Here is a 13,212-nt window from a genome sequence, read left to right as displayed (position 1 = left end):
TTCCTTCTCTTCAAATACCCTACCAGAGATGAGGTATACCCAGTTCTTTGAACATGTTGTGTCCTACCCCGTAAGGATATTAAATGATTTGTCCGACGTTGAAATATATACCAGCATCATTGTAGCCGGTAAAAGCAATATTCAACCTGACAATGAGTCCGGTGGAATTGCACTGATCCAAAATCATTTAGACCAATAAGTCTCACGCGCTTCCTACTGAAAACTTTAGAGGGGATGGTTGATCACCACTTGAAAGAGGGACACTGGTCATTAGATTCCTCTAAGCAAACCAGTATGTTTAGCACGACTGATGAATCAACAGAGGACACAATAAAATGCAAAAGACACAATAGTGTTTAATTTGATATTTCATTATACACATTATTACAAACTTGATAATATAATAATTAAAAAATGAAATGAAAATTTACAATAAATATGTAATTGTATCAAGAAAAATGAAAATATCAGCAAAAATTTTTTCGTCTTATAACAGATAATAAATAATAATTGAACATATATATAGAAATATTCTAATTTGTCTGCATTGGAGCTAACAAACTAGAATTTAATACGGAAATTTAAATAAAAAATATAATTACTTTTCAAGTAAAATTGCACCAAAATAATAATTAATTGACACGTCAGTTTACGGGTCAAAATTATAGGGGAGTGAAGGGTAAAAATAGCGGTAAGTATCGGGGACTATATTGATAAATTGAATTGAAATATTAAATTACTAAATATGAAGGTTAAAAAACAAACTAAATATAGAGAGAAATGATCAAAGTAAAATGTATATTTTTATTTGTTTTTCATTTTTCAAATTTTCCTCCAATATTACATATGTCCCAACAGATAAGTTATTTTAGGCTCAAAATTATTGGAAAAATACTCAGGTTTCTTTCAAATTTTCGCCCTTCACTCTATGTAAAAAATTCATATTTGAAATACAAAATTACACAGCTTGACAATCAAACCGGGTTAAAAACACCGATTTCAACTTTTTAACCCGTTTGTAAAAATGCATATTTTCGCTAGACTGTAGGTATATACAGTTTTATATTCGGTTAATTCAATACATCAAATAATTAGTCTACCTCAATTATTTTTTTTATATACAATGCTATTTACAAAAAAGTCTGTCCTCTATTCAAATGTCCATAGATACTGTACAACTAACTTCTTAGAAAATAGCCCTAACAAAAATAAGTTAAAGTATAAAAGTTTCCTTTTGTATACAAACACTCGCTATATTCATAGTCTGCATAATAGTACTGAAAAATTATTTGGACTGCTCTGCAACCCCGCATTTTCCTGATGGCTTGATCCGGGCTTTAAGGATGGATCCGGGTTTCAAGAAGTTTTAGTTTTAAACTATAGTTTAAAAACTATTTTATATATTATATATCATTATTATAGATATATAAATATGATTTTAGTTTTAAATTATGGTTTTAAACTAAAATGCCCATAAGAAACAAGGGCTGGATCATAAGCAAGGGTACTTTAGCAAAAAATATCAATGTGAAACATCCCACTGGAAACACGATCTTAATACTTACAATAATGTGAAATTTTGACTATGACTCTAAGTCGTCTTCTCTTTGGCTCGAAAAGTATGAAGCCAATCCGGCAAATTCGCCCCCGGATTCCTCGTCGTACGGTTTGCCAGCTGCACTATCTGTGACGGGATTAGCCGTTGGTTGGCCCTCAGAGGGATAGGGTTCTGGATATGGAGCGTTAGAGTCTGGTGGTAATCTGCGAATAAAGGTGTTATTACAGTAAAGCTGAATGAAATCAACATATCAGCAAGTGTATTGGAATGAATGTGTTATTGAGACTAAACCGCATATTGCAGAAATGAACTACGCCACTGAATTCCACGCCTCGAAATTTATCAGCAACCATTTTTTACTTTTCAATATATTATTAAGTAAATGAAATGCAGGGTAGGTCAAAACACTATATTATGAGACCCACCCTGAACATAATTTATTATAATTCATTATACCCAATCTGCCAATCAATGACGACTTTTCTGCCACTGTCAATTTTCGTTTTCTAAAAATCATACACAGGATTGCGAAAACCGTACATCTCTAACTTCAATAATAACTGATTATACCCCGTATTTACAACGAAAATGGACACCTTGTAATATATTAATGATCTGTTTCACTCACAACTCCTGAAATACACTTACCCATCATAAGGAACCGGTGGCATTGCAGCATCACCAGCAGGAGGTGGTGGATATCCGCCATAATAGCCTTCAGGTGGAGGAGCAGCTGCCCCACTCTCCGCCACTGGAGGTGGAGGAGGATAATGAGGAGGCAGCCCACTACCAGATGTCACTGGAGGAGGGTAATTCGATGGCGGCCCACTGCCTGATACAGGTGGCGACGGATACTGTTGTGAAGGAGGGTGAGATCCATTTCCTTGTGCTGGATACGGAGGTTGTCCTGGGGGGAGAGAGTTAGGAGGCGCTCCAGGTGGGAGGCCGTATGCTGCATGCATCGGGGGATGACCGGGGGATTGAGTAACAGGGGGATATCTGAAAGAGAGTTACCGCCGGTTCCCGAAATATAAATCCTTTTGATGTAATGAAAAAAAAAACGCTCGCAACAGATGTATTACAAACAACAGAGTTGATATGATTTAGAACATTTGATTAAAATCATTACCACTTATCTAACATTTGACTCTCTCAATAAATAAACTAACCTTTGATTTCCTGGAGGACCAGCTGGTGGTGTAGATCCTTCCGCAAGATTAACGGGGCCGCCCCCCGAAGGCGAAGGATCCATTGGCCTCTGATGGCTATACGCATGCGGTGGCATTCCAGGTGGGTAATTGTTAGCCCCTAAAGGTGGGGGATGATGAGGGTAAGATACAGGAGGGTTTCCTCCTGAGTGCTAAATTACTGCCTGTGTGTCCACAGAAGGCAAATTATTACCTGGCATATTGTACATATTCGAGACGTCTCCAGTTGAGTTTCGGGCGTTTGGGTCTTCGTGCTCATCGTCCTTCATGGTAGCAAATTGCTTCGCTCTTATTCGACCCACGGGAAATGACGCTAGGTTTGGTTTTGACTGGAATTACAATGAATGAGAAGATTACATGTTTCCTAACACGCAGTAATTTTCATTGATATAACTGAAAGATTTGAGCACTAACAAAAGGCCAATTATTGTGGTTTTAAAACTGAACGTGCTATAAGTAATCTGAGTTTCTTTACGACAAAGTTAAAGGGTCATATACTTTGCAGATTTACTAACATAGAGAGTATAAAGATGATGTAATGTGTGTGATAAATCTTTATTTGGAATAAGATGATCACCTTACCTGTAACATCCTAGTTATCACTGATGGAGTAGGCTGTGCTTGTGAGAATGGTTGTGGAGGAGCGGCTATTTCAATAGCTGGGCCTTGTGCAGCCGAAGAATTACTGTTAGCTTCAAGTTTCTTTTTACCAGGTCCTTTAAAAAGATGATATAACCTAAGACTTTCTTTTTCATGAGTGAACTATTCCTACGCCTATGGACTAATTAATATTATACCTGACACTAGAATGATAAGTGTCATTTTATTTCATAAGTGAATACATATATTAGCAATATCGACACTTACCCCTGCCCCTGCGTTTTCTAGGCGAATTTTGAGGTCCAAAATCTTTTCCGTCGCAACTCAATTCGTCAAAAAGAGGAAGAGCAATTCCGGGAGGTTCCGAAAGATCATCATTCTCAATATCGTTTCTTATCAGAGCAGTTACATTGCTAACTATTGGTTCATGAATGATGCTGGGATTTCTACAAAGCTTTGCCTTTAATAAAAAAATACGAAATATTAGATCGAACATATAAACCACCTTTTAATTCATAAAAAAAGTCGCTGACAAGATTCAAGTTAAACCATACATGTTAACTTACATCAGGAATGAACGATCCTGGCTGATTGAAATGTTGCTGTTGATTGTTAAAACCCCCGCCCATTGCTTTCTCCGGAATCGGAATGCTGTGATTAACACCATATCCTCCACCGTCGACGTGAACTGGATTTCCTATTTGCCCTGAAAAATTAGATTAAATTATAATCGAACCTTAATTAAATGGCGTAATTTGTGTTTTTCTTGCCTGAAACTGGAATTGGTGAACCTTTCTTGGGACCTAGCGGCTTCTTAATATAAATTTTCGGAACTATAAGAGATCGTTTCTGCCTCCTCTCCTCCTCCGAATTATCTTCCTCTTCTTCATCCTCAATTTCCTCTTCCTTTTCTTCATCCTCTTCAACCTAGATGAAAACCGTAATTCTTAAAATGCATTGGGCTGTAAAAATCTGTTTAAACCTCTTCATCATTGGCCACAAAATCCTCATCATCATCACTAATAATTTTCCTAGGATTTTTCTTTGGAGCAGCACCCTCTTCAGATTCCGAACCTAAAGTGTCAACGTATGTTGCTGTTTTACCTCTAGTGCGCCGGCCTCTTCCCAAATTTTCATCCTCACTCGACGTTAGTCCTCCAAATTTTATTCTGTTTCAGAGAAAAATGTTCATTTCGAGGGCTTCTTATGTAATCAACATTTATTAGTATTTAGTAGTAGTAGTTAGTATAAACGCGAAAGTCGATACTCGCCTTCCTCGTGATTTTCCAGAACTAGATTTGTTGCCGCCGCTCTTTTTCTTTTTTTTCTTTTTACTTCCCGATTTGCGTTGGTACCCGGAAAGTTCCGAGTCGTCAGTCTCCGATTCGTCCCAAATTGAACGTTTTTTCTTGGGTTTTGGGGCGTCTTCGTCAGTGTCATCATCGTCGATAAAATCTTCATCAAATCTGAGAAAGACCAGCGTAAAACAAGTGAGATATACCTGCAAAACTCTTCACATCTTGTTTAAATTTTAATTAAGAATTGAAATCTACCGCATGGTGGATTTCTAATAAAATAAAAAATTAAGAGATTCTCCTGTATCTTCAAAAATAAAATTTGAATAATGGCGGAGTACCTACTTTTTAACTCTTTAAACAGTGTTTAGGAACTATATTAACTTACCTTCTGGTTCTAGCTCTAGTGGACCGTCGGACAGGCGCGTTTTTCCGCCTTTTCCGACCTCCATAATCACTGCTATCATCGCTCAGATCCGATTCCTCTTCAACGTAATCTAATTCATCGTCTTCTTCGTCCTCCTCCAGCTCACTAGTGGAGCCTTTGAAATCTTCGTCCGATATATCTTCTTCTTCGCTATCGAAATCCAAGCTGTTCAACTTCCGGTGTTTCTTCCTATAAAAAATTGTGATAGCTCGCATTATAAGTTTGTAGGATAACTAATTGTTAGTAGTGTAGAAAATATATTATGATATTGTGAGTAAAAATGTTTGTCATATTCACATGTCTTTTTACACTACCTGAGCATCTTCTTCAAATGAGCTGCGCTAGGTCGCTCTTCACCATTCTCAGCTACAGGTTCTTCTCCTGCCTTCGGAGTTGGTTCCGGTTCTAAACCTTTAACAATAGTTTGAATATCTTTTCCACGGCCCAGATTCCCCGCGGTGTCTTCCTGCTTGACTTCATCCTCCCCAATCGCATCTTTAATCATTTCGTCGTATTCATTGAACTTGTAACTCTTTGCTTGTCTGCGAAATGACGTCTTAATTATTATCGAATATTTCTAAAATCTTCTAAAACTAAAAATATGAAAAGGTCATTCGTCATAGGACATTTTAACGCTACATTCGGGCAGTTGTATTTGATCACTAGACCAATTGTTATTGCTGTCAAAGGCATTGATATCAAAATAACTCTGCAAAAAATATGAGGTTTTGACTTTTTGATTGTGGTTTTTTATCCTAACTTGATAGAAATAGCAAAACACTCATAATTAACTAATATCAATATTTAATTCACCTGCGCTGCCTTAACTGGTAAATTGGCTCGTCACTATAACTCTCTGATTCCGACTCGGACGAAGCACTAGAACTTTCTGATCGTACATCCTCCGATCGTCGCCTTATCTTCTTCCGAACATCTTTATTCGGTTCCTTATTGGGCAAAACATTATTCAAACTAATTCCAACATAGGCTAAACGCTCCTTCCTCCTGTTTTCGATTTCCTTTTTGCTCAACTTTTTATCGTATTCTACTAATTTGGACTGTAGGCGTTCAAGGAGGATTATGTGTTCACAAGGGGGACAAAACCAGTCACCCTCAGGGATTCCTAAGAGCGGCGGTCGCAAACAGGAGCAATGCCAACCATTGTCACATTTGTCGCATAGTAAAATCCATTCGGGGTGATCCTTTTTCAGGCACTTCTGGCATGGGAAGTCATCTACCTCTTCAATGTCGGATTCTACAAGAACCAACAAATATTTTTTGATTATTTAAACTCGGTTTTGACGTATTAAAAGCTACTGCAATGGATAGTGGTTAATTTTACCCTTTTTGGCAGTCCTTGCCCTCTTTACAGGTTGCCAGTCCTCATCGTCGTCATCTTCCTGGCTTTCTGGCGAAAATTCGTGATCAGATTTTAAAGGTCCCAACTCCAAATCGTCATCTTCTTCGAGATCTTCATCCTCCTCCTAAATAAAATTTTAAGGTGCAAAAACAAGCTAAGACTGAAAAAATTCCAAGACCTCTTCTACACCTTCTTCACTCTCTTCGCTACTAGACTGCCATGGCCTATTCTCATTAAAAATCTGGTTTGCAGGTTTCTCTTTTCTCTTCTTTTTCCTTCTTCCGCTCTTGGAATCCTCAGTCTCAGAATCGGCATCATCGCCCCCCTTTTTATCTCTTTTCCGTTTATCTGGTTTTTCATCATCGTCGTCTCTTTTCGTCTTCTTCCGCACTAAACGAAAATATTTTTGAAGGAAACCATTATTTATTGTCCATATTAAATGTCTCAATATAACATTAATAATGATATTTATTTATTATTTATTTCCATGACAACGTTTAATTGTATTTCTTATTATAACGCATTAGTAAATTCAGTTCATGCAAAACAAAGCCTAAACTTCACAACATACAGCACTTTTTACTCACCTTCTTGATATAACGCTTGATTAAGCTTAATCCCAGCCTGCTCCTTGATTTTCAGCTGCGCTATCCTGCGAGATTGTCTTAGTTGCCTTGGGGAATCCTCTATTTGCAAGCCCATTAAAAGTCCTTGAATTTATTAATAATATATAATGAGATTTAATTCTACAACGCAGCGAACACACAAATTTGAACTAAATAAAATTTAATTAAAAATCACTAGATATTTTAAACTACTTACGACTATTTTTCTTCTCCTTTTTCTCTAGTTTCTTCTTCACGGTGGCTTTTTTAGTGACCGAATCATCCAACCCCGCATCATTTGTCGTTTGATCTTTTCCATCTTTATCGCAGTCTTCCTCCTCCTTTATTTCCTTCTTATCTTTCTTTTTACCAAATCGTCCCGGTTTTTTCTCTTTGGTGGAAGATTCTTCCTCGCTTTCTTTGCTATCACTGCTGCTGTTGCCTAAGTAGGGAAATATTTTGTCTAAATCGCTATAGAATGGAAAAATAATAACTTTACCGTGAAGCTGTTCTATTCGCTGCTCGACACTTCTCCTTAGGGCAGCATCGACTTGTCGACGCCCTTTCAATTTAATCCGTTTTCCATTACCGTCATCTGAGTCTTGACCTTTCGAAGGCTCCTCTTCTAAACCTAAATATATCAGTTAGTCATGCAGTTATATATTTATAAGAATAATTGAAAATTATCAGTTAATAATAAAATAACATTATAAATAAATAATTAAAAATCTGACCCCTTTTTCTAACAGCTCTCATAGGAGATGGATTTTTAATTGGGGGAGGTGACGGAGTGGCTTCAGGCGAATCTTTGTAATCCATTGAAAACCCGCTTACAGTTGGTTCGGCAGCTATTACTTTTTGTTTCACCTCTTCACCTATAAAACGTATTTGTGATATGAGTATGATTCATTTTAAACTTCAACACACACCCAGCCTATCTTTTTGTCTCATTTTAATGCAAGTATTCTATCCCTGTATAGAAATTTCTAAATAAAAACACTTCAAAATTCTTGCATTATATTTAGATGAATGCATTTTCCTTTTATGACTTTTTTTCTATATTAACAACACTGACCTTCATTTCCGGAAACAGCTAGAGGATCCTCTTCGGGAACATCGCAACTTTCACCTGCAGTTAACTCTACAGGCGAAACGGTGCTCTCGGCTACCGACTGAATGGGCGAATTGCTCAATGAAGACTCAGCACTAACGCCTGCAAATTACATAAGAAAAAGATATTTTACATATGAAGATGCAACATACCTTTGCCCTTTTCGTCAAGCTTCTCCGTAGTTGGCTGATCACGAGATTTGACTGGTTTTGTTTTAACAGGCTTCAATTTAGGACGTTCAGACATTACTGTATCAGGATGGATTTTTTCAGACGGTTTTGAGGAAGTATCTTCTTGAACAAATAAAGGTTCCGAAGATATTGCATTTTCTTCACGGGTTGCAACTGGTTCTGCACAAAAAAGAAAACAGCTAGAAGTTAAAAAAATACTTTGACAGTGTGAGTTTTATATTACAAGTACATTACTATTTAATGAAAATCCCTGTAAAATTACCCCAAATATACACAAAAATCAAGTTAAATATTTAAAAAAATATATCTTTAAATTTAAGATAATCTTCTCTAATTTTGCATTAAAAGTTATCAAGTTGAATGTTATAAGAATAAACACTGCCATATTTCAAAATGATCACATGACTTACTTAACTTACCATTCTGACTTTCATCCAATGATAAGGGATCTTCATCTTTTTGAATCTGATTAACTCCATTTGCAGGCACTGGTGATATTGCTGCCCTCTTCTCTAGTTCCTCAGGGATTACCAAATCCCCTTCTTCTGTATTGTTTTTTACGTCCCCATTTTCACCAACTTCTTCTGTTCCTGCCAATGGGTCTTTTTCACTCTTATCACCGTCACCACAAACATATGCTGTTCTTTTAATACATAGATGTTCTACAATGGGAGTTTCAAGATGTCCTTCACTAGGTAAATCGTGTTTTTCCTCAGATTTTTCGATATTATTCTTAGCCTTACTATCCACATCTTCAATCACTATTTTTGGTATTAATTTAGTTGACGAGTCTGAGGAATTTGGTGTTCTAATTGAAAGTGGATCACTAGCCTCATTTCCTGTATTAATCGCTGTTTTATTGTCTTCTTTAGGATTTTCCAAATTATTTCTAGCATTGCTTTCAATACTTTTTGGGACAAGATCTAAAATTTGAAAAATAAGAATTGGTGACAAATCTATTAATAATGTTTTTATCATTTATTCTTACTGCTATCAGTGTTCTCTAATTCCTTTTGGTCTTTCATGGGTGAACTAGGTTTTAATTCAATATCACAACTCTTTTCTTCTATTTGTGTATTTTCATCCATTTGGGGTCCATTACACTGCTCTTGCCCTTCAGGTGAATTAGACTTTACAGCAGGTGGAATTTCAGTTGTGTTTACTTGACTCCCCGACGACTCAGACGATCCTTCTTCCGCTTTCTCAGACTGATTTCCAGTTTCACAAGCCATCCCACTACCGTTTCCATAAAAATACATGCAGTCTTCTTCTATTACATCTCCTACTATTATTACACAACCCTGGTTGTCAGCTCCAGATCCTTCTCCTTCAATTTGCATCACTGGCTCTTCTATTGCTTTACCTTTAATTAATTTAAATTCAAATAAGTAGTAATTAAAACTATATAGACAACTTTACCTATAACAGGTTCCTTGGCAATATCAGATACCAGAATATTTAGTGGTTTGATTTTGTGTTTTTGGCTTACAGTTTCACAGTTTACTTCTTCTTCCTCTTCTCTTGGCCTTTTGCAAGGCAAACTTGGTTCTTTATCTTTTGACTCTACCTTAACTTCATCCTTGAGTAGTTCCTTGGGAACCACTTCTTTATGTTCCCTATCCTGTTCTTCATCTTTAACTGGTTCTTTCTTGTAGTCTTTGCCTTTCACTGGGTGTTTCTCATTGTCTTCCCCTTTGGTTAAGTGTTTATGCTGATCTTCATCTATAGCTTGCGCTTTTTCATGCCCTCCGTCTTTCACTGATTCTTTTTTATCTCCATTTTTAATTGATCTTTTTTCATGGTGCTTATCTTTAACTAGCTCCTTTGGCTTCTCATTTTCATTTTTAACCTGGTCTTTTTGGTTAATTTCTTCATTGTCCTACATTAAATAAAAAATATTTTTCTCTTAGTGATAAAACAAGTGATCTTTTAATAACATAAAACACGCCATAAAGTAGCACTTTTACAACCAGTGCATTATAAGTGAAACTTTAGTATGTTTTGTGTCATTGTAACTTTTAATTCAATTACATATTACATTAATCAGATTAAAATGGATCAATGGCTAACCAGTACCAATTGGGGAAAAAATTATGTATTTAAAGCCGCGAAAATGTAAATTTACTATTTCGGTTTCCTTAATAGCCTGATAGTGAATAAAGTTCAGAAAAAATCGCATAGATATACCAAATCTTCAATTAAAACATTATTGGTTCCCTTAGGGTCCTAAAGTTGAACATTTTTTCCGTCATCTTTCTTTAAGTTTTGAACATATTACCTTGTCTAAATTAGAATCATCATCCTCTGATGTTTTCTTAGAATCTGTGTCTTGCTGGCCAGTATCAATAATAGGCTTTTCTGACATGCTATTACTATCTTCATTTCCTGCAGAATCAGAACTAGCTTTAATCTCATTTTCCCCCAACTTTGATATAATTGATACAAGACCACTTCGATCTCTAGAACATAACCCTGGGTTTTAAAACTTTTCACTGTTATAAAAGGCCTTTCTGCAAACTTATGTCAGATAATTACTGGCTTACTTGGCAACAAGTGTCCATTTCTCATCATCCAAATCCTCTCTATACACCCGTATTTGATAGTTTTCATCATTTTGGAACCAGTAAGCATTTCCAAATTTATCACGACCCAACGGCTCAGATCTAAGTTCCTTAGAGGTGAGTTTGTTAACTTCAGATTTAAATTTTGTGTTTAAATCAAATTGGGCTTCTACCAATTCCTAAAAAAATAATATTTTCCTTTTTTTTCAATTAAACAACTGTTTTATGAAAATATATCTCACTCAATTTATTATTTTCTAATTAACTATTAGATATCTATAAAATGTACTCACTTTAAGTACTCGGACTTTTGACGCCACTTTAGCCTTTTTATAGCCAAATCTTTCTAATTCCCAAGCATCTACTCTTGAAAAAGTGTGGCAAAATTTGATTAGAAACTTCTCCCAACGTTCGGGGGGGGACACATTTTTCTTAAGTTTTCTGAGCAGTTTTATATGCAAGTCTATTAGATATGGAGATACTGCAATATAAAAAAAAGAATATTATAGTGGAGTTAAAAATAAAGTAGATAGTATGTTATAAAATTTTAATAGTCAAAATCAGGCAAGAATAGATCATCATCCTTATCAATTCAAGGATATCAATAGGATCTATTCCTCTAAAGCCCCGCCCTGCAGAAACATGCAAAAGTGAGATATAACACGACACATTCCATGTGTGATGTTGGAATTGAAAGGGATATACGTATCTTTTTATATTATTCTAATAAATCACACAATTATATTTGAATAAAAGTTTATGCAGGATTAGGTAAAAGGAATATGAAATTTGCAAACAGATTTGCTCTGTAGTCATTTCAAGGGTTATAACCGATTATTAGACAAATAGGGAATGAAATTGAGTAAAAATAGTTTATATTGAACCTACTTTTGCCTAAAAGTTAAAAATCACAATTTTTTAAGGTAATCCATTACTGTATATGTATGTTATATATATATGGTACAAGAGCTTATATATCATATAAGCACCTGTTAGCAGACAAATAACCAAACTATTTTGAATAATTGGGCAGTTTCAATTGATTTTCAAATTTATCAATCTAAATTTTTTAAAATTTTAATAAAACTTCATTACATACACCATGTAGTCTATAGTAAACAATGTGCTACCATCTTCGACACCATCCTGATGGGTCAGTAATGGCTTAAGCATTTTTTATAGACAAAGTCAACATTTTGTAAACCTAATTTCAGACACTAACAATGAGATCATAAATACAATGATATTGAAAATAAAAGGCACATGATGTCTTGTGGGTGATTGTTAGGACAACAAATTAAGAGACAAACTATTAAACAAGTAACTACAATAAATAAGAAGTGGGGGTTGAAGAATAATTCCGTATTACTAATACTTAACAAAGTGCCCTAAGAAAGCCAACTAATAAACATAAATTAAAAAGAAAACAAGACAAATGAATGAATTGCCACCCAGAAAAATAATTATAGGCTTTGCACTCATCTATCAATGACACTTGTTTGGGCTTTTATTAAGAGTAAAACTGTACCCTGCTCTGTATTCTCCAGCATACTCTGTAGGTCACAAAAATCAATGTCTGTTATCCCCACAAGTTGCCCAAATTTCTCGAAAAAGCCACAAATAACGGCAAAATTGGGATCCTCTTCACAAGAAGCATCGGATTCAGACGCCATTGCAATTACACACTTTTGCCTCGGCTTTTATGATACATTAAACTCCGATACACATTAAATGTCTTTTCATTGTTCTGACTTAGTCCTGTCTGTATCTTAACAGCTCACTTTTAAGAAATAAACATATTTTTTACTATTTTATAGTTAAATTTAAGTAATGAAAGGAACATCAACATCTACGATAAGCCGATCCACTTTATTTTGACGTTTACCAAACTCGGTTTGACGCTTCGCCAAATTAAGAACTGTCATATTTCACCAATGACAATAATTATTAGGGGTTTTCAGACATCACATAACACTGGAGAACTAGGCATCAGTTAGGGGATTCAGTTAAACGCATATTAACGTAAGTAGTATTGGTATCGAACATCTATTGGTGATCAATGTGTACTGTTTAGGTCCGGTGGCTGCAGAAATCATCTTTTACATTTTTATACATTTTTTTAATGCAATTTCTAATAATTGTGAAAAATTTTAAGCATAGTTAGATCATCAATCATCATAAAATAACTGGATTACTATACAAACTATATTTGAAAAACACTTCGTTGACGAAATAATATTAAAGTTCCATAAGATAATTATAGTTATTTGCAAAAAACTGCTTATAAAAAAGACAT

At 35.3% G+C, this 13,212-nt stretch overlaps 1 protein-coding gene across 2 annotated transcripts; it reads right to left on the bottom strand.

Moving 5' to 3' along the window:
* Positions 1 to 336: 336 nt before the first annotated feature.
* Positions 337 to 12,794, bottom strand: LOC136415960 (remodeling and spacing factor 1). 2 transcript variants are annotated; one of them, XM_066400888.1, is made up of 29 exons: positions 12,445 to 12,794; positions 11,210 to 11,397; positions 10,899 to 11,095; positions 10,634 to 10,814; positions 9,775 to 10,234; positions 9,344 to 9,718; positions 8,775 to 9,278; positions 8,317 to 8,514; positions 8,129 to 8,266; positions 7,788 to 7,928; positions 7,553 to 7,684; positions 7,271 to 7,495; positions 7,036 to 7,158; positions 6,627 to 6,838; positions 6,431 to 6,572; positions 5,902 to 6,343; positions 5,403 to 5,630; positions 5,050 to 5,277; positions 4,638 to 4,832; positions 4,349 to 4,535; positions 4,137 to 4,293; positions 3,933 to 4,072; positions 3,634 to 3,826; positions 3,349 to 3,482; positions 2,960 to 3,095; positions 2,728 to 2,911; positions 2,207 to 2,557; positions 1,566 to 1,761; positions 337 to 1,377 (listed from the first exon to the last, which is right to left on the bottom strand). In XM_066400888.1, exons 1-28 carry the CDS (start codon positions 12,587 to 12,589, stop codon positions 1,584 to 1,586), a joined length of 6,114 nt encoding a protein of 2,037 aa, XP_066256985.1. In that variant the 5' UTR covers positions 12,590 to 12,794; the 3' UTR covers positions 337 to 1,377; positions 1,566 to 1,583. The 2 variants fall into 2 exon arrangements, with proteins under 2 accessions (XP_066256985.1, XP_066256986.1); XM_066400889.1 differs by having other exon boundaries at positions 2,728 to 2,866.
* Between the last annotated feature and the right edge of the window lie 418 nt (positions 12,795 to 13,212).

This window comes from Euwallacea similis, chromosome 21, assembly GCF_039881205.1.
Source record: "Euwallacea similis isolate ESF13 chromosome 21, ESF131.1, whole genome shotgun sequence".
Classification (NCBI taxonomy): Eukaryota; Metazoa; Arthropoda; class Insecta; order Coleoptera; family Curculionidae; genus Euwallacea; species Euwallacea similis.
This window is presented reverse-complemented; position numbering and strand designations above follow the sequence as displayed.